Below are 27,360 nucleotides of genomic sequence, written 5' to 3' on the forward strand. Positions count from 1 at the left end.
TTGTGTGGTTTTATTGTCTGGCAATGGTGTTGCGGGCAGTCATGTGAAGGTAAAGGTGGCAGTGGCATTGTGTGAGTTCATACGCCTTCTGCATATAATCCAGGTGACTTCAGGGGCAATTATGCTAATGCTTTTCCGCTTTCCCGCTTTTCCCGGTTGCTGCCGTTTTTCCGTCTGAAAACTTTGCTGTTATCGATCGGAGGTCTGGCGCGACTGTCTCAGCTCTCAGGGGTGGCCACGTTCATTCACAACTGCAATTACTCGCTCCTTGTTTTTGTGAATAATTAATGTTAAGCCGGGTACTTGCTGGACACTCAGTACTCTGGTCGCTTGCATATTCATACCGGTATTAATCCGCTATTACGTGTCTTAGCACCAACGCTCCAAGGTATTGGCTAGTACTGTTCACAAGGGTGATATTATCTTTGAATATTAGTTGCTGTAGATTGCATGATGGGTTTGGATATTAATTGGCTGATTTCGAATACAGTTTGGAATTGAAAATGTGGTGAATTCAATTAAAATACACATTTCCTTAGATACGCAAATACCTCAAATACGCATTACACAGATGTCTGACCGTGTCTATTTCTACAAGGTAGGGTTTCATTATTTTTTATGATGTGTGTCCATCAGTATCAATATTTTCACATTTGAAAAACAAATGTAATAGGTGATTGAAAATAAAATTGAAAAATGATTAACTGAACTAAATAATGCTGAAGAAAATATAATATTCTTGATTGAAAAAAATTAAGTTTAAAATAGTTGAGAAATATTTTTATCAGATGGAAAGATTATCACGAAACTGGATTACTCATCATATGGGATACAAATTCAAACATGAACTGATTTTAAGTGAGTTTTTGATCTAGGAGAAAACAAATAAAAGTTTTTAAGAGTAAATTATGATTCAACTGTGAATTGATTCAACTGAATCAACTAGAACAGGTAACATCAGATCTTGTGGATGAGAAAACTCCGTGAGGTCTACTGTTCACAGAACTACTAGTCTTTTTTGCTTGAGGTTTGGTAATTTAACCTTGGCTCTTGTGTTTGATTTTGAGCACATTCCCAATTCTCATGGACTTTCAATTCAAATTTATCTTCGGTAAATCGGTTCTAAGTTTTTCAAACTTTGATGTTGTTTGATTGTCTCATGGCTGTAGATTGAATCCTCCGCCCATTGTGCAAATAACAAATTTTGATAGGTTTTAACTACAACTTCCAATCATGTGGCTCCATTTCCACTACAAATGCTGCTGGTGATTGCTGTTTAAGCTTTCAATCCACTAGAGTCAATAAATCCTGAACTAGAAATAGTTTTAGGTTCGATATCTCGGTCGTTCAAAACAGTAATTAGTGCAAATCCATTAATGACATTTCATGAGCTAATTTCCTGGGTTAATGAATCTCATCACTGTATTGTGCAAATTTATCAGATTTTTTTCATAACCGTATACTTTAACAAGTCTATCAGATTTTCCTCAAAAAACATTATTATTTAACAAATTTATCAGTTTTCTCCCCAAAAAGCACAATAGTTCACTTGGAATTTTTTTTTCAAACTCGTTTCTATTCCTGAGTAATTACCGACTGGCTGAATTGATTATTCTGGAATGTCATTGTGTGGTTTTATTGTCAGTGGTGTTGCGGACAGTCATGTGAAGGTAAAGGTGGCAGGACATTGTTTATCGCCCTGAGAGTTCTCAAGGGCCCTTGAAGTGTGCGGATTCCACCCCGGGCAGTCGATAAAATGGAGATCACACCACCTTACTTCCTTCTCTTGATACAGGACTGTGTTGTATACCGTATTCCTGTACCACGTTTACTGTCCTGGCGCCGGAAATAGTGGAGAGAGAGAGAGTGTATGTGTGTGTGTGAGTGTGAGTTCAGGTCAAACTTCAAATAATATCCTCCCATCATCTGCACTCCACACTTGGTGAATAGATGTTACTCCTCTTCTTCTTTTTCTTCTTCTTCTTCTTCCTCTTCTTATCCTTCTTCTCTTCCACCTCCTCTTCCTTCTCCTCCTCCTCAACCTCCTCATCAAGCCCCGCCTTCCCCTTTTCATCCCCCTTTTCCACTTTTAATTTAGTTTGTCTCATTTTCTTCCATCTCCTGTGGGTGTTTTATTTTATAATCCTATCTTTTTTATCTCCTTACATCTTATCCTTCTCGCATCTTATTCTGTTATAAATTTTATTCATCCTTGTCCATATCTCTCTATTTCTCTCTCTCTCTCTCTCTCTACATTTTGCTATTTCTCATACCTCTAATTATTCTTCTTTTTTATTGATCTTATACTCCAATCTCTTTCTCCTATCTCACCTCCGTCATTTTCATTCTTCCTCCCAAGTTTTACTCCATTTATTCTCTTTCTCCTGGATCCTTTTCTTTCTCCTCCTTCACTTTCTTTTCTATTGATTCTCAACTTTCATATCAATACTCTCTCACTCGTCTCTGTTCCAACTTAATCTATTCTCTTTCCCCAATTATTTTTGATTCCGGTTCCTCCTCACTCTTTTTCTATTTTCTCTGTCACTACTTACTTATTTCGTTTCTCCTGTTTCCATTCCTCCTCCATCATCTCCATATTTTATTCATTCTATCAACGTTTCTCATATGAACTATACCTATCAACTCTATGCGTTTCAGCATTCTTCCACTCTTCTCTATTTCTACTCTTTCTGTCTTCCGTCTTCTACCTTCCCCATTCCACCGAGCTTCTTTTTCTATATTTTCCTTCTTATTCTGTTCCTTTCACTCCTACTCTTCTCCATTATCTTTATTTCTTCCTCATTCCACCTTCTACATTTTCCGTTCCTATAAAACAACCTACCCTAGCCATACCCTGTGAATTTGTGTTGGTGGTCGTCTTGATAGTTCAATCTAGTGTTTGGGGAATTGGCTCAGGCTGGCCATGACCAGGCTGTCACTCGCTATCATTTCAATCTCAACTTCACCGCCACCACCCTTCCTTTCAGCTACAATGAATGAGACCCACTTCAAACTGTCACCATTCCTCATTAATAGCATCAATGCTCGCCATTTAAACAATGCTGACAGTTTGAAGTGAATCCCACCATACACTATTTTTCTTCGCAAACATCTTCTTAACATTGGACATTGGACTTCCCAGAAAAATCGTGCTTTCGTCCACCATGTCTAGCTTAAATGTCTCCTCCATTTGTCTTTCAGTAGAAGTGACAATTTGCAGCCAAGTTGAAAAATCATCCGAGAAATCGGCTCATTCTCATTTCAACCCTTCACATTCTTTACAAGGACTTTCACAAGTAAGGGACTTCTTGGAGTCTTGGTAACTCAGCCAGAACTTGAATAATTGTTCTAGATACTATGATATTGTATTTTTTATATGATCATTTGTTCCATTTCAAGACTAGATAATAAAAATGAGTTATTCAAATAGTAAACATTATACATAAAAATCATGTTTTTGGACTCAGGGGACCTTGAAACGTATAGAAAACTTGAAATCAGGGTACCTTAATTTTTTTTTGGAAAGCAATACTTTACTTACCTATGGTAATAGGGCAAGGAAAGAAAAAATAGTGAATAGTACATAATAATATAAAAGATTATCTACTGTGTAAGACTCTGGTACCAGAAAGAAACTAAATACTTGAATTAGATTATAACGTTGTAGATTTACAGGGGTTTCAGCTTCTCCATTCTCTCGACATTCCAAATTCCTTTTCTGACAACTGTAATAGAAATACGAGCAGACCAATTACAAAATTACACTCATAAGCAACTCAAGATGGTTCATGTTTTTAGATTTCTCGATTCTAGTATCAATTGGGTATACAATTGGTATGATATGCGTTTACAATTGGTCATGATATTGTATTTTTTCTTTAGGACTACTTCTAATATAAATGAAAAATAAATCTCAGTACCATTTTAAATTATTTTATCACATGTTTCGGACATTGAAAATTTCATAAAAGGGTACTGAGATTTATATTTTATTTAAATTGGTCATGAGTATGATTTATACAATGATTATGTAATTGGTCAGAAATTGTTTGTAGATCATGCTCTGACATTAAAGATACTTTTACATTGATCCCAGATTTACTATCACCTACTTCTACTTTATGGAATTCTGAACAATTTCCACAAAAATCAACAAAAACCAACAAAGCTCAGAGATGATGATGTTGATATGATTGGAATATTGGAAATAGTAAATAAACACGAGATAATGGGATCGTGACAAGACAATGGTTGTAATATCGCAGTGATTTTTCCAGCTGAGTTTCAGTTGTCTTCCCGTCTCTTTCGACGATAAATTCGTTGTTTCCACATTCCCTGTGGCTCAAATGGTACGGGAAGGAAGGGATGATGATAATAGAGAGAGAGAGAGAGAGAGAGAGAGGGAGAGAGAGAGAGAGAGAGAGAGAGAGGAGAGAGAGAGAGAGAGAGAGAGAGAGAGAGAGAGAGTGAGAAAACTCGCCCGAAGCAGAACAAAGGAAAATTAATCCTGTTTGTGGAATGGAGAATGGGAGAATGGAGATTGTCGAGGAGACCCATCCGTTTTGTCAGTCTATTCCTTTTGCATTCAAAGGAATCACTTCCCATACAAATCAGCGAACAGTTCCGTTGTTTAACCGGATGAGAATCAGCCATAAGCATACGACTGAGATGGAAGTATACAATCAACTATAAATATAGTATATAGAACTGAGATAGAAATATAATATAGAGCTATAATTGAGACACGACACACATCCCAGGATTTTAGCTTGCTCCCCATACAAACCCGTGTCGCTTCTTTGCCGACTGTACTATAGTGAGGAGTGTGGAGTGTGGAGCTTACATGGCTTGTGTTTGTTGAAGAGACAGTTCCTCCATATTAGTAATGATAACCCAAGTATGGAAAGCTGAGCAGCTGATAACGCTGCTACAGTCGTCGTCTTGTTTTGTTTTGGAAAGGAATTGGAATGGATCTCTTCTTGAATGTGTGAATTTGTAACGAAGTGTCTGCTTCTGAAAAGTGGTTAGAGATTCTTAAGTTTCATGAATTGGAAAACGAATTCCTGTTTTATGAGATAAGCTGTAACTATTAATTGGATTACATATAACTTTTTTGCTGGATGATCGGATGATGCCCACATAATTGGTTAAAAGTGTCCCGGCTTTAATCTAGGATTGTTGAGCTGCGTTTACACCAAAGTTATTAACAAAATGTTTATTTTTCCGCCCTTATAGATTCTATCAGATTGAACGGAACTTGACAAACACATTTGATCATCATGTGTATGATAAGTTATGTTCAATATAATAGAATCTATAAGGACGGAGAAATAAATATTTTGTTAATAACTTTGGTGTAAACGCAGCTTTAACGCGTTATCTGACAACTCTGACAATCCAAACAACTATTTCGTTGTATGTCAGTTTCTTCACTTGAAATTGTTAGTTGAATATCCGAAATGGTGTGTGTTAGAGGATATAGGATCTATCGTGTATCAAAAAGAGTAGTGTTGTATGTCATCAACAATAAAGTAGATGAGATCAGATGGATATTAGATAATAAAGTAGTTAATAGTATAATAGTCAATATATAAGAGTAGGAGGTGATACCATATTTATTGATTGGTCTATGAGATCAAAGCTCCTAATTGGTTGAGTATGTCATTATAACAACACGAAATGGCGGATGTAATGCACAAAATGGAGGATTATGTAGTAAAATGAGTGAAAGTTTCTATTTTACGATTGGTCGAAGATCCAAGTATCTGATTGGTTGATTTTGTATGTCAAGTTGATACATGAGATGGCTGATCCAAAACAATATAGAATGGTAGGTATTCCAAGTATTGAAAGGATACGTATGATCAAATCAATAGGAGAGCAGCTCAACAACTCAGCATTTCGTTTTTATGTTAAGAAATCGTTTTAAAATGGAAGTTTATTGAGAGTCCCTATTGTATAATGGAAATCTCATGTCATATATGCTTCTCAATAAATGTATTTTTGAATCAACCAGTGACGAAAAAATAGAATACCCAATTACCCTACAAACTTGCCGCAACTCTACCTCCAAATCAAACTAGATTTAAAAAAACTTTTTTCTTTAATATAAACTTTTATCAAGTTTCTTCATCAATACCAATTTTCATTACGTTTGTTCTATAGTACTCCTCTTCCATGTTCTCTCAATGCTCAATAACTTCCTCTGTTATTTTCTTCATTCCTCGTTCCATCGAGCAAAACTCTTCCTCCCATCGAAATTCGCTAGAGATTGAACACAACTGGGACAATAATTGTGTGTGCTGGAACACACCAGTCCATTCTTCTCGTGCCTATCTATGGAAGTTATTGATGGAGAGAGCGAGTGCAGGAGTGTGTGCCATAAGGGAATTGTTGTAGTATGTAGTAGTGGAACCAAGTTCGTACGACCAACAAATCGTGAGCTAGGAACAAGTTCTATTGGAAGAGAAGTCAGAAGTGAGTGACTTTTCGGATCGGAAGATTTCACATCACGTCTCGCCGTCGCGAAATACGTAAAAGGCGGCTCACGCGATCTCGCATTCTATTCTATTCTTTCTCCAATATTCTTGCAAGGTCCCCATTCTTATCCTGTCTTTTCATTCTTCTTTTTATTCTTCCTCCTTCCCCTGTCGGAACTATCTACTTATCCTCCTATTCATTTTTCTGCTCCTGTCTTCTTTTTCGTAGTTTTCATCTTCATTTTCATTTTCGCTTCTCATAAAACTTCTTCATTATCTTCTTCTCATCATCAACCTGTCTTCCTATCCTCTTGGTTTCACTAGTCCTCTTCTTCTGGGGAGAAGATGGGGGCACCTACGCCTATTTTCTTCTACTCTGTCGAAGGTATTTTCAATTTTTATTTCAAATCAAATCAAGTTTTATTCACTTACATGACAAATTCCATTACACAAATGATATTACAGATCAATGAATACAATACTGTTTGCTTAAGAAAAATCTTGTCTGCAAACAGGACTTTGTCCTTATATTTTTGCTGTTCTTCATACTCATAATTTTCTATTCTTTGTCTCATTCCTCCTCCATCTTCTCCTCTTCCTCTTTCTCCTTTGTCAAAATGCTCGCCTTCTTTTTTATCCCTTCTAATCCTATCTTCTGTTCTCTTCTTCCTGTATTCGTTTTCTACTTCTACTCCGTTATATTGTTCTCCTTCTCTCTTCTTTGTCTCTCTCCTTTCTCCCCTTCTCCACCACCTTCTCCAACCTTCTCCAGTACTCCTACTTCCCCTTTTCTTTTTCTTTCTGCTTCTGTCTTGTTCCCAACCTCCTCCACCTCTTCCCTCGTTCTTCCACCTCCCTCTGTCTCTCCCACCCCTATCTTTATTTTCTTCTTCAATGTTCATCATCAGTTTATTCATCATATTCTTCCTTCTTCTTTCAGTTGCTCTTCTTCTGTCTTGTTCTTCTCCTACTACACTTCATTCATCTTATTTCTGTTGTCTTCTGGGCTTTCGTCTCATCCCATTTTCTTGATATCCTTTTTCGTTTCATCTGCCTTATTGTTCTTTTTTGTGGTCTTCTTCGTCGCCCTCCATCTGATCCGTCCTCAGTCAATAATCGCGTCACATTGTTGAAGGAAACTGCTTCTCGTCGCTTCTGAATTCATTGTATTCACTTATATTCTCAGTTCTACTTGTGCTCACTCGTATGCACTTGTCTTCCTTACCACCGAATTCCTTCTCTCTCCTTCATATTCTCTTCCATATAATCGTCTCTGTTCTTCTTACCCTCCATCACATTCCGGACTCATCCTCGGTTTTCCTTTTTCCTCATATTGTATTCACCTCTCTCCGTTCTTTGCTTATTTTTCTGTTTCTGGCGAAAGAACGTCAACCTGAACCTGTAGCTACCTTATAAAGCATTCTAATACATTTCTTATTGTTGCATTCTCTCTAAGATGGGAGAAAAAAGAAGATTCGAAAGAAAAAGAATCAACCTGTGACAGTGATGGAAAGTCTGAATCTATTTTCCCTTAACTAGGTAGAAAGAATACGATTTTTTTTCATAACCATCTATTTTCTCTATTTGTGTCGTTCGGAATTCGATTGAGCTGTTTTGGGTTTATGACAACAATATTTACAATATCTTTTTTTTAGATTGTGAAATACACTTGTGAACTGTCAATACCAATCCACAAGAACATGGTTCGAGAAACAATGATCGAATACACTTGTGATCTACCCTAATTTTCTTTTGTTCATTTTGCTGTATAATATAACCATGCATGATTGTGTACTTATGTATAATTTGACCTCTCGTTACACGTTCTTGTTTGCATATTTTTCAATAAATTCATTTCTTCGATATTCTATTCTGTTCTAAAAATCCTTCTACATCAATCGATTCCCTCTACTCAGTCTAGGCCACTTTCCTCAACCTTTTCTGACTTTGGAGAATCTTAAAACTCTCTTTAGCTCTTGCCAGTCAATCCTCATCATGCAAAGGGGGCAAGCTGTTTCAGCTCTGATCAGTTTTCGAATGAAATGATTGTAAAACTCCTAACTTTGTGAATATAGGAATTCACGTAGAGTGGAACTAGACAACGTTCTGTACCAATTTATTGTGGCAAAATTCTTCATTATCTCTGAAACAAGTGTTGAATTCATTGCTATTGTAATGTTATGATCTGATATGATCTGTAATGTTACAATTTTTTTCAATTTCTCAATGTGTATCTTTCAGTATTAGCTAAAATAGTGTTGAATTCATTCAGAAATGGTTAGTTACAATGATTGCAATTATTATTGTGCATTACTGAAGAAGGGGCAGAAGAACGAGAAGTCGCATTACTAAGAAGCTACATATTGAAGTTTGATCACAACTTATGAAACTTATTTTCATTTGAAGAATTTATCAGAAGAATGAAACTTATTCACATCTACAAGTTGTGAAACAGGTCTCTAACATCTCTGATAACAATGTTGAACTCATTGGAACTATGTTTCATAACTGTTTTTTCAATCTCACAATAATTATTATTAAACGAAAATCCAAATTAAATGCTGTAAATAATAATTATTAATTCATTAACATTTGAATTAATGCAATATATCAGTAATTCCTATCTGTGATTTTACAATTTCACAATAATAATTATTATGATTCACAATCAATTTCACATTTCTCTGTCATTTCACTAACCAATGCTTGTTATCAACTGCTCTTATATAGTTTTAGTTATAGCTTTAGGGCCAAGCCATATGAAGCGTTTTTTCAGGCGTTTTTAACGAGTCGGCAGGGCAGGATGCTCTCCGATTGGCTGACGGATTATCAGTGATGATTCCTGAACGTCATCCCCATCAGCCAATCGGAGAGCTTCCTGACCTGCCGACCCCTCTGAACATGCCTGAAAAAAACGCTTCGTGTGGCTTTGTCTTTATAGTCGAGTATATAAAATACCATAGATTAAAGATGAGTAACGATACCTATAGTGAGGTCCACGTTATAATGGCAGTTTTTGATTAGCAATGGTATTGCTATCCTTGTGTATCATTCAACAAAGTGGATAGCGCTATCTCTTTCTCGATTTACTCTGTTTCCAGATCGTCTTTTAACAATGTAGAATTAACAATCAACTAACAACATATTTCGTATTAATTATGAAAATTCATTATGAAATAATTGAATAATATAATTTCTTACTTAATAAAATATAATTGATTATTTTACACGACAATGAACAGTTGATATTACGTCAATAAACCTGTACCAGCTACCATCTATTCTATTTATTTATTTAATCACTTTATTTTATTTTATTTATTTATTTATTTATTTATTTTTATTTATCTATAGAAAGCATTGACAAAACAGAGGATCAGCAACGTTGTTCTGCTATCTTTCTTCACTGCCACGTGGAACTTACTATAGATTATTATTACTAACTTAGTCTCTGATAGTACTTTGTTGTCTTGTTATTGTTCACTGTTTGATGTTTTTGCTTGGCCTTTATGTAATTTATGCTGTTTAGGTTCAATAGATTTAATTTTAATTAATTTGTATTTGTGTTGCAGGTTGGAAGCATGTTGTGGGATAGAACAGTTTTTGACGTGGCTGTGTGTTTGGAGCAGTCAGGATAGGCGTGAAGAGCATAAGCAGGATGCGGGGGGAAGAGGGGGTGCACTACCGGCCACCCCCCCTGGCCCGCTTCTTCCACGCCCTCCCCCATGTCAACATCAGTCTGCATCTGGTCAACTCCACATTCGACCCCGACTCTGACATCTATCTAGAGGTAAATTATCATTTATCAAAATATTTTCTACTCTTCAGGACAAGAATAGGACGAGATAATTATTGACCGAGCGAAGTGAGTTTTGGCATTTGTCTTAATGTTTAAATGTTTATATGTTGCGCATTTACGGCGAAACGCGGTAATAGATTTTCATAAAATTTGACAGGTATGTTCCTTTTTAAATTGCGCGTCGACGGATATACAAGGTTTTTGGAAATTTTGCATTTCAAGGATAATATAAAAGGAAAAAGGAGCCTCTTCATACGCCAATATTACCGTAAAAATCAGACTAGAATAATTTTTCATCATAAATCAGCTGTCTAGTGGACTATAATACTACCCGTTCAAAAACATCGAACATCTTGAAAATGTATCTTTCCATCAACTTTGTAGACAGTTACAGCCAGACCTGATAACAGCGCTCACACTCGCATTCCGGACGACACGTCATGGTACGATAGGTCAGAAAGCTCTATGTTTATTTAGGATTTTTTCTAGACATTTTAAATTTATAAATTATTAATTTTTGAGAAAACATAACAACAGGTCAATGTAACTTACTGAGCGCGAGGTCTATTCAAATTCAAATTCAAATTCATTTTATTGAGCCAAAAAAGAGCATACAGGCCAAGTCAAAACATAAAAATAGACAGAATAACAATGTATAATTAAAAATTTAAATCTATTGTTCACAGAACTACTAGTAATAAAGCTATGCCTCCATTATATGCTACAAAGGAAGTAGGGGTGTTGGGGTTTTCCAGTGAGTGTAATTCGAGGGCTAGCTCCAAGGTTCCTTATAAATTAATAATAATAATAATAATAATAATAATAATAATAATAATAATTATTATTAATTTATTAGCATTTTAATAATTGCAATATCTCAGTAATTTCCATCTGTAGACTGGCTGGCCGCTATGGCTTCGTATAAAATGAGCGCTGCTATCCAGAGATTGTCAGTTTGGTGTAAGTGTAAGCATTCCTGACCGGCAATTAGGAAGTACTGGGTTCGATTCCCGGGCTGATAAATAATTTTTGAATAGTAGCGCTCATCGAATTTCCATCTAGCTGTTTACCCCGTTGTCAATATTTGCAGTAGCAGAAGTCTTCGGGTTGAATCACAGCATTCAATTTAGATTTTTGTTTAATAATAATTATTTCTTATAAATATTAGTAACCACGTTTTTCTTGAATTATTTTTAAGGGTGTGTGCAAACTTATATTTATGTCTTCTAAGATCACTAGAACTCAGGACGCCAGACAGATATCTATCTGTGTGCACTCACACCCTAAAATATGATTTAGAACCAAATTGGATGAAATAGAATGGATTCACCGACTTCAAACATGGACAACCGCATCCACATGTTCTTTCCAGTTTGAGACGCAACTGACCTCGAGGACATCGATACAAAATTTCGTATTCAAATTTTCTGCCTCAAGGGAAATCTCCAAAGATTTTTCCATCCACAAGTTGTGATCTCCCTCGAGTCCACCCTTCGAATTGTCCTTTACATATTGAGTGGGCCTGAGTCATATTTAATATCTCCGTTTCCTAATTACCTATCTTATTTCGACAATTGAATAATCTTATGTTATTACATAACTCAAACTGTGCCAATTCGAAAGAAATATTACAATACCGATTGAATAAGTGTGTATTGCTTCAATATTCTGCGGCTACCGTAATGATGCCTCGAGTGTAAAAGAGAAAATATCGTGGCCAAGATGAAATGCGATGCGGGTGCTTCATTGAAGCGGCAATAGATGAAGTCGAAAAGAGACAGAAACGTGTTTTCAAATGTGATACTTTTCGCGCCTGCAATTGAAAGGAAGAGAGTGAATGGAGTGAGAAAAGTTGTAAAGAGTGACAATGGGGATACGGTTCAGAAGTTCAAGGGAAAAGGAAAGGAAATGTGGAAAAAGTAAGACGGTATAAGAAGAAGGAAGATGAAGAAAGAAAGAAGACTTAGAAAGAAAAAGGAACATCTTGCTCTTGAGGAGTTCTCATTGAAATTAGATCACATTGAGCAGCTAGTGTTACCAGATCTGGAATCCTTGCAAGCTTACAATGCTCAACCCACAATATAGTTTCAGATTTTGCGTTTATTCTTTTTACATTAATTCGAAATAGAAAATGTATCTATCTTAATTATGATCTATTTGTTGATTTGCTAGGCCAAAAGTTATTGACGACTATTGAAAAAATATTACTCTCAAAATAAATATAGTTGTATTGATGCAAACCGTATCTCATATTGAAGGGGATTGCATTTGTGATTGCTCTGAAGCCATTCTGGAGGTGCAATTCCTTAGCGACTAGAGCACATAACCTATAAATTCATTAGATTTGATGTCTCATTGGATTTTATGTTGTATGGACGTTATGGCAGCAGATGAATTTTGAAGAAGTGTTGGCTTCTATATTGCTTTTACAATTCATATCTGATGAATATCGAATCCTATGAATTTATAGTTTATGTGTTCTAACCGCTGCGGCTCTTATCACGCGTCTCTAGACGCGCTTCTCGATTCGTTGCTTAGGAATTGCACATTTAGTTAGAAAATATAATACCAATATTCATGAAAATATAATAGTATGTATTTATGTTTCTTTTGACTTGGAACTTGGAATATATTTTGGAAGAACTACAGTATTTATGGAAGTACAGCCTTACTCCTTAGTACACAAAATTAAATCTTACTTCCATCTTTACTTTTTCCCTTCCATTTTGATTTATTATTATAACTCCTTATCATTATATTTCCAATACCTATTTGATTTTCTCTTATGTTGACCAATAATTCTATTGTAGAAAATATAATATCAGTTTGTATTACTATTTCTTGTGACTTTGAACCTTGAAATATGTTATTTTGGAAGAACTACAATATCTGTGGATATCAATGAAAAAACCCTGATTTGATCAGTTTTTTATTAGGTTATGCATCTCAGCTAATTTGCAAACTTGTCATATAATATATATATATATATATATATATATATATTATATATATATATATATATATATATATATTATATATATATATATATATATATATATATATGGAATTAGGTCATATTTCAAAGCCTCCCCTCATTTCCCCACCAGGAAAAGCATTAGCCGAATAAGTCACAAACCCGTTCTCCACATCTCAAGCACATGCTCTTATACGAATTAAGCACCTGCCTTTTGCCAATTAAGTGACAACATAACAATGAGTGAGCAGAGCAACACTCGGTACTTGTGTGATGAGTGGCATGAAAACACCGCAAAACAGGGGAAATGTCAATTATTTCCGTGGTCGGGTAAGCGCTGATCAAGAAAATAGGAAAAACTCTCGACTAGGGATGGAAAAGGCCCCGGGCTGGAGTTAGTTGGTGTGTGTCAGTGTTAGTGTAATGAGCTACTAGTCTGAGGCTCTGTCAAGTTGCCTGTCTGTCTGTCTAGCCTGTCACAGGCACAACAGAGACTTAGCCCGTCACAGGCAACCATTTTATTCTCCTCTTCCTCCTCCTCCTCCTCCTCCCCGTCTTATTATATCCCCAAGAAGCCGCAAGAAGCTTCTAATTACTTGAAACACGTTACCTCTCACTCTTATCCTCTTCCCTTATTAGCTGCACCACTTCCTCCTTATTAGCTACCTCTTATCCTCCTTATACTCCCAGTTTCCTCTATTAGAGTACTCTTTAATCTTCTTATCAATCTCTTATTGAATCTCTTATTTGACCTGTTATTCGCCTTTCCTCCACTTTGTAAGAAGAGCTATAGAAAAGAAGACAGGTTGAGGAAATGGTGGATGAGAAGGAGAAGGATGAAAGGATAGAAGAATAAGAGAAGCAGAAAGACTGGATGAAAAGGCGAGTGGGTGGAGGGGGAAGGAAGGGAAAATAAGAAAAGAATAAAATAAGCAGAAAGACTGGATGAATAGAATAAAGAACAAGAAGAAGCTACGAGGAAATGAAAAGATGAATGAGAAAAGAAAATAGAAATAATGGAAAAGGCTAGAAGAAGGTGAAGAAAATAGGGAAATCATAGAAGAAGAAGGTTAGGAATAAAGTCAGAAGGAGTTGGTAAGATGAGGATATGAGTCATAGGCAGACGCAAGAGATAAAGATGAAGATGAAGAAATAGAAAACAAAAAAGCTTAAAATTTAAAACATTGGGAGGTGGAGAAGAGATGGTAGATAAGAGAACAGATGAAAATGGAGATAGAAATTCAGGAGAACGAAATGAGATGATGAGAGTTATTAGACAGGAGGAACGGAAAACTGTAGAGGGAGAAGTAAGACTAGTGAGGAAGAAATAAGAGACTAGAGAAAAATAAGAAGATACAGGAGAGGATAGCGAAAAAGAGTCAGAAAAAGGATAGCGAAAAGGAGTCAGAAAAGGGGAAAGAGAAGGAGAGAAAAAGATAGTTGAGGAAGAAGAGGGTGAGAAGACATGATGAGGAGATGGTAAATAAAAGAATAAGGAAAGATCCTCTCACACTTATTTTATGCTCAAATTCTCATTCCCCTTCCTGTTAGAAGGAATAGATCAAGAAGAAGAAGAAGAAGGAGAAGGAGAAGAAGAAGATGAAGTGAAGATTATGACGTGAGAATGAGAGAAAAAGAATAGTTGACAAAAATAGAGAGAACTTTCAAGGGAGAGGTTGTGCTTCTTAGCTCTTAGCAACCCCTTCAACCATCTCAATTACCCCTTTCTCCTTTCTAATTCCCCCTTCCAACTCCTTCAGCTTTCCCCTCCACTTCTGTAGTAGTAAATCAACAAGTTCACCAAGAAACTAGATCAAACTGCGGTTTTTACTGGTTTTTTATGGCAACATAAAACCAACAGTGTAGTCACTGGTAACTGTACTTTGGATGAATTCTCAGCTTTGCACCACAATTAGAGCATTTCAAGTTGAATTATACATTAGTAGAGTGTCATTGCTGATTAAAGCACACTTCAGTCATGTATTGATGGAATTATGGTAACGTGAGAAATAACCAGAGTAACCAGATATATGATAATAATAAGCCTACCAAATATAACATTCTTGTCTCATCGGTGATAGTAATCAGATTATATTTATTCAAGTTTATTCAATATTTTTCAAGTTTTAACACATTTCTACTGTGAAGTGTTTACATTAATTTCATATTATAACATTCCAAAATATTTTTTTTAATTATTCTGGGATCGAAATATTTATGTTTGAAAGTGCTGAAGAATCATAACCTCTTTTGGACTGATTTCCGGGTTATAAAGGGTTGTCATAAAACTAAACAATTAATTAGATTATATTAATAATAATTGACAATGCCGATTCTCACCATTTCAAGTAATAATGTTAACTTTGAAAACATCAGCAAATCTAGTTGACATTTGAATATTTTATGAGGAAGCAGGACGGATATTATTGCTGATGCTTTGAGTAATTCAAATCGCTGTTAGATTTATGAAAATATTATTCACTAATATGAATTCTATTCTAGTATACTTGGGAAGAAATACGGAACAGTATTTCATTTGGGTAGGCTGGAAGATGTATTGGAATGGGCCCAGGGTAACTACTAAATTTGCTTTCTCTTATTAATTTTAGAAATTACGGTATAACATTGAATGCTATTATTATTTTTATTGAATGCTTTCCTTGGCTGAGAAACCTGATTCAACTGCACGTCACAGGACCTCTTTCGAGCAGCAGTTAACAATGTAATAATTGCCATGATGGTAGCCAACCTCCGTAATGGAGAGGAAGAAGAAGAATTATTGTTTCCAACAGGAACGTACCTATGAGATATAATTTTCTCAGTTATTCTTTTCCAAATTTAACAAACCAATAAATGATTATTTGTTTTCTTCATCTTTCTTGATAATAGATAAATACATTGTGCTGTTTGTTGCAGTCTCTGGGCATCCTAGGATCAATCCCGGCAGCCTGGTTGATCCTCACCTTATTTCTGCTGCTTATTTACCTGCTTACAAGATGCTGCGATCGCAAGCCTCGGCCAAAGCACAGCATTGTCATCCTCAAATGGACGCTCTCAATATTCACCGTCCTATGCTGGTAACACTACAAATTAACTGTCAATTTATCCATAACATGACAATATAAATTCCCATTAGTGGTAATAATTACAGTAACTATATTACCCACAGTATGGCCATTGACTGTCACGCTTCTGATTGGTTAGCTCGGTCACATGGTACAAATCCGCCATTAAGATTCTAAACAAACTTTCAAGTCCTATCTTATAGCATTAGACATTTGGAAATTATCACTTATTTTACCGATTGGAAACATATTATGAACTTAAGATGAGTTTGATATATCGTTTTCGAAGAGAAATTGATTATACTTTAATAAAGACAACAATATAACTTTAAAAAACACTAATAAAGCTTAAAACATCAATTTCCCTTCCCTCGGACTCCTCGCGGACCACTTCTAGAGCTTTCGCGGACAACTTATTGGGAACCAGTGATCTATATAAATATTTAGAAATATAAATTTCAATTTTGTGTATTTCCTCATCCCATTTATTGGATCGAACTTCGAATAATCCAATTTCAAAATATTTTTTGTGGCTCAATTGAATAATATAACATTTTATGAAATATTTAACCATGATTAAGTGCTGATTGAAGACGTCTTGACTTCTCTGATTGATTCTCTTCAGTACTGAGTACCCTACCCATAACATGTTGGTACAATACCGGTAGCTATTGATATGATTTTCGAGTTGCATTACCACGAGCAGTGGTTAAGATTAGAAATATCACTAAATATAAACAATACCGTAATGGTTATGTATGTTATTTTTCAATTTCTTATATGTTTATTAAATTCATCGAGTAGTACTATGGCTAGAATAATTGGTTCTTCCAGAGTTTATATTCAATGTTGTGCTTCACAATATTTTCTTCAGACTTATTGGCTGAATAAAACAAACTATTTAAATGTTATGGAATCTATTGTGATGAGAATTCCATCATGCTTCTAGAAACAGATATGAGAACTTTATTATTTGTCAATGGAACAAAATTTATTACAATATCATGACACATTTCAAAAGTTTTATGGTATTTTTTTGGAAATTCAGCTTTCAGGTTACGTTACCTACCTTTCATTTTTTACTCGCTATTATCTACGATTTACTATTTCAAGTTCCAAAACTATATTGGGAATATAGAAAAAACATGAAAGAAATTATATCGAAGTTAATAATCACAAAAATATTCTTTAATAAGTAAAAGCAAGCGATTTTACTTATAATCCCATATAAGCTCCATTGTAAAATTCAAATATTTGGAATCTTCGTGGCGGCGGCGGGAAAAAAATTCCAATGGCCATACTGTGGGTAATATAGTTACTGTAGTAATAATGATTTATTATAAAAATATTCAGAACTAAAATTTTTCAGCTTGTAATAGTTTGTATATGTTGCAGTACAATTTCTTAATTTTGTTGGCAATTTCTTTAGGTTATATCATAGAGAACCATGATAATATTTCTTCCCATACAGAATAGTAAACTGAATCGTTATTCAGTTTATCAATGGATATATTAAGTACAGTACACCATCCAATTGTCACCACTAAAAGGTATAGAAGCGGTTATTACATATTTGAAAATAGCCAGACACATAGTATTATCTGTGTCGAGTTTCAATCAACCTTCAGAAAATCCTTCAATCAACCATCAACAGAAAAAATCTGCAGAATTTTACAAACGCTGAAATTAACGTGGTTCAAATCTTCAACAGTAAATACCATCAAGCTAATAACACAAATGCAAAGCGTACTAGGCTAGGCCTACTCTGTCTCATTGTAGAATGTGTAATGTTTAATATAATAAATACATGGAACTGTGTGTTTTCAAAGAATTGAAAGAATTCATGAATCAAAAATCATAAATTTAAATGTCTGCTTATTGACTTATATCATAAAAAACTTTAAAATCTGCTTCAATGAATAATTAACTTATAACTATATCCGAGCGAGAAAATATGTGGCTTGTGACACAATGAAGAGATCTTCCTTATTTTGTGTTTAAAGACATTGGTACTCATTTAAAAAATAAGAAATTTTAAAATCGAACAGTTATTATCGTTGGTACATATTTTTATTAAATAATTGAATTTGTAAAATTAATTCAAGTAATTTTTATTAAAGAAGTGAATTTATTTGAATTTGTTACAGTGGCGCAGTAGGAGTAGGACTATATGGAAACGATGATGTCCATAACGGAGTACTGGAACTGCTAGCGGCAGCGCGCTCAATAGACGACTCCATAGGATCAGTCAAGAATCAGGTAAACTGAAATACGTTTCAATCAATTCATAGCACGGCAATAGTAATTATATATTTATTCAACTATTTATGGATTAGTGATGTCTGTCATCAATAATTCAACAATTTGTTGATGCTGATTTGCACGAAACAATGTTCAGGTTTGGCTTTGGGTCCCTATGACATGGACATGTATAGGGCTACTCTAACTGGTGTTATTCCAATGAAACCTTCAATAACACAAGTTTCACCCAATTTGAAATATGGAATTCTTAGTTTTTATTGTTTTTTAGTGAAAATGTACTAAATTTCTCAACGTGAAATCATAACCCTATTTCGGACTTTTAAAAAGTTATGTAAATTTTGGAAAGAAATAGTACAAGGAGTAGAACAAGTAGTAGTACAAGGGAGTCATTGAGTAGAACAAATAGTAGTACAAGGGATTCATTGAGTAGTACAAGGGATTCATTGAGTAGAACAAGTAGTAGTACAAGGGATTCATTGAGTAGTACAAGTAATACAACTAAGGATTTAGTTGTCTATTTTCTGTATAGGGCTACTTGTAATATAAAAAGAAATAAAAATCTCAGTACCCTTTTTTTGAATTATTTCATCGCATGTTTCAACATTCATGCCATTTTCAAGATTCTTATTTCTTTTTATAGTATCCTTAGTTTTTCTCTTCCGGTCAGTGCTTTCTTGTAAAAAAAGAAATGTTCAACTATTCAAGTTGAATATGTTGAAAGCGGTTTGACTCTATTGAGGCGATTCAAACAGCGATAACAGCTGCTCTTAACAACGCTACAAAAACCGACTTCCAGCGGTCTTTCAACGAGTGGTGAACTACGTGTATAGAATCAGGAGAAATGTATTTTGAAGGGTATTTAGTTTATGATGATACCTGCTATAAATTTCAAGTTGTTGAACTAATCTCGATATTTATTGAATGTACCTTGTATCTGCTTTTGTTAACCGAAATCGTTAACATCTAGCTGTTGCTCTAAAAAAGCAAAAACATATATTGAAACATTTATGTGAAGGTTTTTCATTTTAAAAAAGTGATTAGTTTAATAATGGAATAAAACGATCTAGTTGCCTTATTGCATTACTGCTTGAGCCAGTGTTTCATACAGTTGAAGAGCATTTTTCAAGAGTTGAAAACAAGCGGCGCTATTCGTTGACAAAGGTTGGTTCATTGTTATAACATTATTATTGCTATTGTATTATTATTCGTTGTGTTAATTGTTTAATTTGTGTTTTAGACAAGCGCGATCGAATCGACGCTGAAACTAAAGGTGCAGCCGCTGTTGGTAGAACTGGGTGACACTTTCGACAAGCCGGTGGCCAATCAGACGGCACGCGGCATGCTGTTGGCTGCCCTGGCTGCGATGACTGGCAACACCTCTGCAAGTATCACCTCACTGCAAGACATCATGCGGCCTCTACGCGGCCTCAGTCTCGCACACACCATTTCCACTGTGCATCTCGCTGAGGCCATCAGGTACTACTAAAGTAGGGTTTACATTGGTCAAGTTTACTTGAATTCAAGTGTTTCAACCTCGGTACTAGAAACGTAAGGACCAATACTTTTTGAGACTAAAAGGTTCCGACATAAGAGAGGTTGGATCTTCGCAGGTAGAATCGGTGACCGGAACTTTGGGACCATCGAGGAAAAAGGGAATTTTGGGACCAATGGGTTCCGACAAACAAAGGATGGGTATCCGCAGGTAGAATCAGGTGTCTCCAACAGGTAGTTGAACATTGTTCTTCAACACAAAGGCCTTGAACACATAGAATTAGTTGCAGGCCTATTCAACTATATAAATTTTTATTCAATATACTTTATATTTATTTATTCAGATTTCAAAGTTTAATTATTATTTCCGCTACTTGATCAGAGAAATATGAATTTCTAGTTGTCATTAGATCAATAAACTAAGATCCTATAACATGGTTGAAAGAAGGCCTTCTGAAGATGCCTGTAATAAAAATAGAATTTTTATCTACGCAGTACACAGAACTATTTCTAAAAATGAATCTATGTATGGTTTTCATTCAGTGACAGAAGCATGTGAACCTGTCAAAAGGGCCGACTATTGTTTGCTAATCAATCACCTCGCAGGTAGAGACCCCAGACTTGTTCCCAAAATTTATATTTTTACTGGCTGGTCCCAAAGTTCAGGTCACCTTTAACCTCACTGCAAGACATCATGCGGCATCTGCGTGACCTTAGATTTATGTGATATATGAGAGCCTTGTATAGAATACTTTAGATCCTCAGAGAATAAGAATATAGAAACTCTATGTATTGTACAGAGTCCGCCACGATAAACGGATATTTGCAAATGGATAACACTCCTCTATTTTAAAGTTTAAAAATGATTCATTGCGTTTCAATACGTTTCTTAGAACATGCAATTCGACTAACCTATGCACGGTAAATAATATTATCAAGATGGCTCTATTTTAACGCTGTGGAGACGCTCAATGAAGTTTGCTTCCACTCTCTCCAATAGTTGACGATCGCTCTGAGCGACGTTATGCTCCATGCTTAACTAGCCAAGCAAGCCTAGCTAGCTTGTCGCAGTTCGCCCAAAGCTTGTTTTCATAAATACGAAACTTTATAAATCGTCACAAGAAAAAACACACATCGATTGGTCTGGGGGTCAAAGCAGATCATAGAATCTACTGATAACGCGTTAAGGGAATATAGCCTGTCTCACACGTTCTATATTCCTCAGAGTTGGAACTGTGTGATGTGGTCCCGGTTTCATTGAACTACCTTCACTTCAACATACTGAACAATAACAAGCATAAATTGCAAGGTCAGATTAGTGACTTCCTGGCCTCGGCTTCCCTCGCCAACTCCTACCAAAAGCATGATATAATTTGTGAAATTCATGATTCATTATTTAATATTGTTTCATCATGCAGGTTTATTGCTTTTTAATCATAGTAATTGATCACGGTTTGGTTTGATACTTGATTAACTGCCTATATAAATTTGTGAAATATTATTGAACTATTGTTTCCCACCATTCTTCTTTTAATCTCTCAATGTTTTTTCTGTTTGTTTATTAGATGGCCGGTGACGATGGCAGTCCTAAGCATACTACTTGTGTTCTGTGTTGTATTATTATTTGGTGTTGCTCGCCATTCAAGATGTGCATTAATAACGTAAGTAACAACTATAATAATTACTATCCACTATTTATTATATCTTCAATTTAAATCACACATGATTTGCATCAAAAAGGAGTTGTTTTTAGCTCCTCTACTTCGCACACACTTGAATATTTGTAATATCACTTATCCTTGAATATTTTGGAACAATACTTGTTGCCTTCCAATAGTGATTTGATAACTTATATTCATAGCAGAATAAAATCCAGTTTACTTTTTTGTCCCTCTTCAATATTGTTCTATAAATTTGTTAAATTTCTGTATCAATACTTTGAAAATAGTTGTACCTTTATGTCTTACGGTATATATCATTAAAATGTGGAATTTTATGAATAAATTAATCTGGTGGGGTTGCTCCCCACGACCAGAGAAATGATCATTGATAATTAAATTAATAGCGTAACAAGTATTGATGAATGTAGAGAACTACTTGTTATTAATTCCGATTAAATTGCAAAATATTTTCTCTGTTTTCGAATATTTTTCTAATTATTGTACAATTGATTACAGTTTCTCGGTATTTGGACTATTTGCTGTGATAATATCCTGGCTGCTTGCTTCCGTCTATCTCACTGCCTCTGTTGTAAGTACAATTCAATCATAACAAATTTTAAACTAATTTATTATTTTGCATTCAACAATTTTACTATATATTCTATTTGATTACCTTATCATTAATCGATTTTCGGCTTTCTTCGCAGTTATTTGCTATTAAGTGATTTTATTGAGACAATCAGATCTCTGTAGCATTTAGATGCTATATGGCATGATTCATTGTTTACTTTAGGGTTTTAGGCTACAGATATGCTTTAGACAATCATACACTTTATACTTTACATAGACAATCAGAGCGTTCTCTAGAATCTAGCTGCTATGGAATTTATTGCTTACTTTAGGCTACAAATAATTATTCCATATAGAATGCTCCATCTATCTGCTAATGTCATTCAATTATGTAACCAGTTACTGTGCAAGTTGAATAATCACTTTTTGGCTGCAAGACGGTTTGAACATCGTCACATTCTGATGAATAATTTGAAAAAAAAACCGTGCTTTAAACGAAGGTATACTACAGTTACAGTTACTAGTGAGTCCGATTTCACTAGGCATCAAACCTGCAATCTATGTAGAAATCAATCTGAAAAAAAACTACGATAGAAATAATTATAAGAATCAACAACAATATGGATGAATCCACATATTAACTGTTTTTCATTCTGGTACTGTGAAGGAGTAACGTATGATCACATTCACGAAATAGTCTCCAAGATTAAAGCCTTCTCTAGCTCTAGTAAGGATATTTATTCTCATTCCAGCTCCTTGATCAAACAAGTCATCAAATATTTTTGTTGTATGTCAATAGTTTGATTTTAATTTTTTTTTGTTGTCAAAGAACTTCAGCTTTGACGTGTTTGTTATGAACATTCCATTAACGTTATCATTATGTTTTTCATTGAACCAACTTATATTATTTTATTGTTCATTTATTTCTATAGGGGCGCTTGGTACTACAGTGATATAATATTTTATTTTGTTGTTCAGGCACTAGGCGACCTGTGCATGTCACCGGACGCGTTCGTGGAGCACGAGAGCCCCAGCTCGCTGCAGTCGGACATCCTTGAGTACTACACGTCGTGCAACGCGACGTTGCAGAAGCCGCTGTGGGTGGTGGTTCGCAAGGGCACCGATGCGGTGAAAGCGGTGTCGAGCAGTCTGAGTGTGGTGTCGCGGCTGGCCAGGCAGCTCTATCAGCCCTCGGAGTTGTCGCCCAAGCTGGAGGTGTTGAGTCGCGAGGTCAGCCTCGCACTCAACCTCATCAGCGGCATGGGCGCCCTCATCGACTGTCCGCCCATTCATCGCGAGTACATGCACGCGTTGCACGCTGTCTGCGATCTTGGCCTGTCAGTACTATACAAATACTCTACTCACATTATGAACATTATGGAGTTGATGAATATTATATATGATATATATATTGGAAATATATATGAAAATTATAGATGTATAGATGATAATATGAGGCTCTAATGAAAAACAATGGCTGTTTCATTTTTCAAATCAAATCAATTTCATTGCACAAAAACATAATACAATAATCACTGGGAAAATACAAGGTATGAACAACTAAAAATTCAATTTTATACGCCAGGAATGATAATATTGGTTTTTTAGATCTTCTTCCAATTAGATATCGAAAATACAGTAACGACGTAGTAACTCCATTTCTCCAGTGCCTCTAATTTCGCAGGAGAAGAGGAGGTAGCAGGCATATTGGAAAGCTCTCCAATTAATTTATTTGATTAAAAAAAATAATAATAATTTCAAGTACTCAAACAAATTAATTTTGATTTGTTTAAAATGTAATTTGTCATTATTGACAAAATCAACTCTAATACTAGTCACTAAAAAGTATCTGTATCCGCTAGAGAAACTCAGAATTTATGTTGAAAATAATTTCAAGTTATCAATCAAATCAAGTTATGATTAACATCCTGGATAATGAGATATTGCCATTATTAAATTACTAGCAAATTCATCTTGATAAGATGAAAATATTTATTTTTCATATTATAAGCCATTTAGAAAGACGATTTTGTGAAACAATGAAAAAATGGTGTACAAAATACTACTTCACTAGAAGGCTTCAAGTATTGGAAAAAAATTTGTTGTGTTGAATTTATCTAAAACATATTGGAGTATATAGTTGGACAGTTCTTCAATAATTTTCCCGGCTTAATTCTCTCATAGTTTATTATCAAGTTTTAATGCAGCCTTAACTACAAGTAGAAAATACCTATTGTCAACTACAATTAGGCTATAAATTATTACATAATAAAAAATAACAGCAATCCCTCAAGCTCTATTCTTCACTTATTTTGAAATGAAAATGTCAGCTAATAAAATGAAGTGATATTGGAAATTGTTGACCTGTAAGTAAATTAATCTAAAACCAGTCTAAAAGATATTCTCCTTTTTCATTTTTCAAATAATAATACATTCTTAGTAGACCCAACAAATTTGTCAACATTACAGTTCGTCTTCTATAATACGATTCGCTCACATCCTGCACAACTCCCTGTAGATTTGCAGCCGCATGGGGGATTAGCATTCAGTTCATAATAAATGAGTTGTCAGTGCCGAGGGGTGGACAGCCTACATCCGTTTCGAATTAAATTGCGTGTCTGCAGAGGAGAGAGAGAGAGAGAGGGAGAGAGAGAGAGTGAGCAATGACTGACATGTCATTTCATTCATTCATTCATTCATCCATCACATTTATGCGCGGTGATTCTTCAATTGGCCTCACAAGACCACCACTTGGAAATGATACAATGGATGGGAAGCTGTAGTGGAATGTTTCTTATTGATAAAATATGCTGAATATTTCAATACTCCCATTTTATATTTTAAGAGTTATTTTAAATTTTGTTCTCTACTATTTCTGCAGAATTTTTCTCGTACGTTTTTTACGCTACCGTACTTTCCTTTCCATAACAATAGAATATTATTGTTTAATAATCAAGTAGCGTCCCTTGTTTTATTGATTTTATGCCATGCTATATATTTAAAAATCGATGATTCATCACCATTTATGATTATATTTCAGAAGCTCAATGAAATCAATACGTTCACCTATAACTGAAAACTATTTGATGTATTAATGGTTTAACTGTAAAAATTATGAGGTTTCAATGGTTAAGGCTGTGCAAAAAAGGTTTAAAACATGTTACTGGTGATATTGTCGATTATCGAGAAAGTTATTCAATTTACAAAAAAACACCAAAAATAACTCAATAAAAGTTTTTTTCGTAAATGGAATAACTTTCTCAAAAATTGATATTTTCAGTAAGTTTTCGTTTCATTCAATCAACAATGCCATGAGGAATAATTTATCTTCAAAAGTTCACGAATTTCATGAAAATCTCTTACCAATTTGAAATGAGCTGTCCCAAAAATTTGAACTTTAGACGCTCATATCTTAAAAAGTAAAAACCGTAAAAATTCTGAGAAAACATTTTTATTTTGATAGCTTGATAGTATACAAATAGAAAAATTTTGAAAAATATCACCAGTAAAAAGTTTTTTCTAGCATGTTATGAAAATTGAATTTTTCCAACTGCTCCTTTTTTTATCAATTTATATAAAATGTTTTTGTGTTAATTGTTCAGTTTCGGCCTGACATTCATGCTGGCTGCGGCGGCCGGAGCTGGCTTCTTCTTCACCATTCTCGTCTGGCTCGACTCGCACACGTGGATCTACATCAGGAAAAAGTGAGTTTTCGCCGCTCCAACATTTATACTAGATTTTGCACGTTTTACATTATTCATTCCAATGATATATGATTTGATTGCAGTACCTAATCGTTTCACATGAATTTCAAATAAATCTGTAAATAATTTCAAATCAATAGTTACCTAACTGGTCCCACATGAGTACGGTAAACCATATTTTACAGTAACAAATTGTCATCAATTTTCCGGTTATAATTTTTCCTTTCTCACTATTATTATCATTTCGATAATGATACGGTAAACCATATTTTACAGTAACAAATTGTCATCAATTTTTCGGTTATAATTTTTCCTTTCTCACTATTATTATCATTTCGATAATCAATTAAGTTAGTAATTATTTTCAATAATTATTCTCTTGCATTGTTCCCCTTTCTACTACTGTATTACGTTGAGGGAAAACGTGGAATATTTCCTCCATAGTATTAAGCTGGATTCCCACATACCAATGTCAGTATACGTGTCCGGTACAGTGAAAATATTATTCCCCTCAATCTAACGAGATTATTCATACTCGCTTGGCCGGGCTGAGTGGGAATAGTCCCATTAGAACTCATTGGAATAATATCTTCACTGTACCAGACACCCTGATACTGATATGTGGAAATCCGTCTTTATTCTCACCTATGGCAGCAGGTATTTGCTTGTGCCTGAAATTTGCACGCTTAAAATATTGATAAGTCTTTATTTTCTGTACTTGTTATATACTAGTGATTATAGTAATTGTTCATTTTTTCTTTTAAATTAAATTTGCTTTTTGTAAAACTTATAAAAAGTTACTTACCTTATAGGTATAGTGATAAAGGTAATAACTACTTTGTACCTACTCTAATTATATCGTTACTTATCGCTTTTGCTGCTAAGATTTAATTGATGAGTTAATTATTGCATGAAATATTGTAAATCTTTAGCTATTTGATCAAATATCTATTTATACACTTGAAGCTATGCATGGAGCTTCTGCAATGGTTTTCTAGTTGTCATGTCTATTTTGGTGTTGGTGTTTTAATTGTTTTATTACAGTAGTCTGTTAGTAAAGCTAGCATTGTATACCTTTGCAATTATTATTAGTGGAATGATTATACCTACATTGAAAAATTACTCTGATCTTCATAAAACAAGCATCCATGCTCCCGCTTAATAATGCATTTTTTTTAATATTACACGTTAGAATATGCATTTTGTGATGTGATTACTTATTTTCATATTTACCAATCCATTCTTCGCACTGTCAAATTTTCAAGATTATTTGAATGGTGCATGTGTATTAGAAAAATTATTGTGATTGTGTAAAATATTTCATTGCAAAAATATCATTTATATAATTTTTTTGT

General features: G+C 34.7%; 1 protein-coding gene across 1 annotated transcript in view; it reads left to right on the top strand.

The window, feature by feature from the left end:
* Positions 1-27,360, top strand: part of LOC111043397 (protein tweety) — a 91,811-nt gene that overhangs the window by 48,959 nt on the left and 15,492 nt on the right. Inside the window, exons 4-11 of the mRNA XM_039435159.1 lie at positions 10,052-10,269; positions 16,169-16,329; positions 18,465-18,576; positions 19,817-20,055; positions 21,636-21,731; positions 22,248-22,320; positions 23,280-23,638; positions 25,904-26,005. Of these exons, the coding sequence (XP_039291093.1) occupies positions 10,138-10,269; positions 16,169-16,329; positions 18,465-18,576; positions 19,817-20,055; positions 21,636-21,731; positions 22,248-22,320; positions 23,280-23,638; positions 25,904-26,005 (1,274 nt within the window). The 5' untranslated portion in view covers positions 10,052-10,137. The remainder of the gene's footprint in view (positions 1-10,051; positions 10,270-16,168; positions 16,330-18,464; positions 18,577-19,816; positions 20,056-21,635; positions 21,732-22,247; positions 22,321-23,279; positions 23,639-25,903; positions 26,006-27,360) is intronic.

Source organism: Nilaparvata lugens, chromosome 8, assembly GCF_014356525.2.
Source record: "Nilaparvata lugens isolate BPH chromosome 8, ASM1435652v1, whole genome shotgun sequence".
In the NCBI taxonomy this organism is placed as follows: domain Eukaryota; kingdom Metazoa; phylum Arthropoda; class Insecta; order Hemiptera; family Delphacidae; genus Nilaparvata; species Nilaparvata lugens.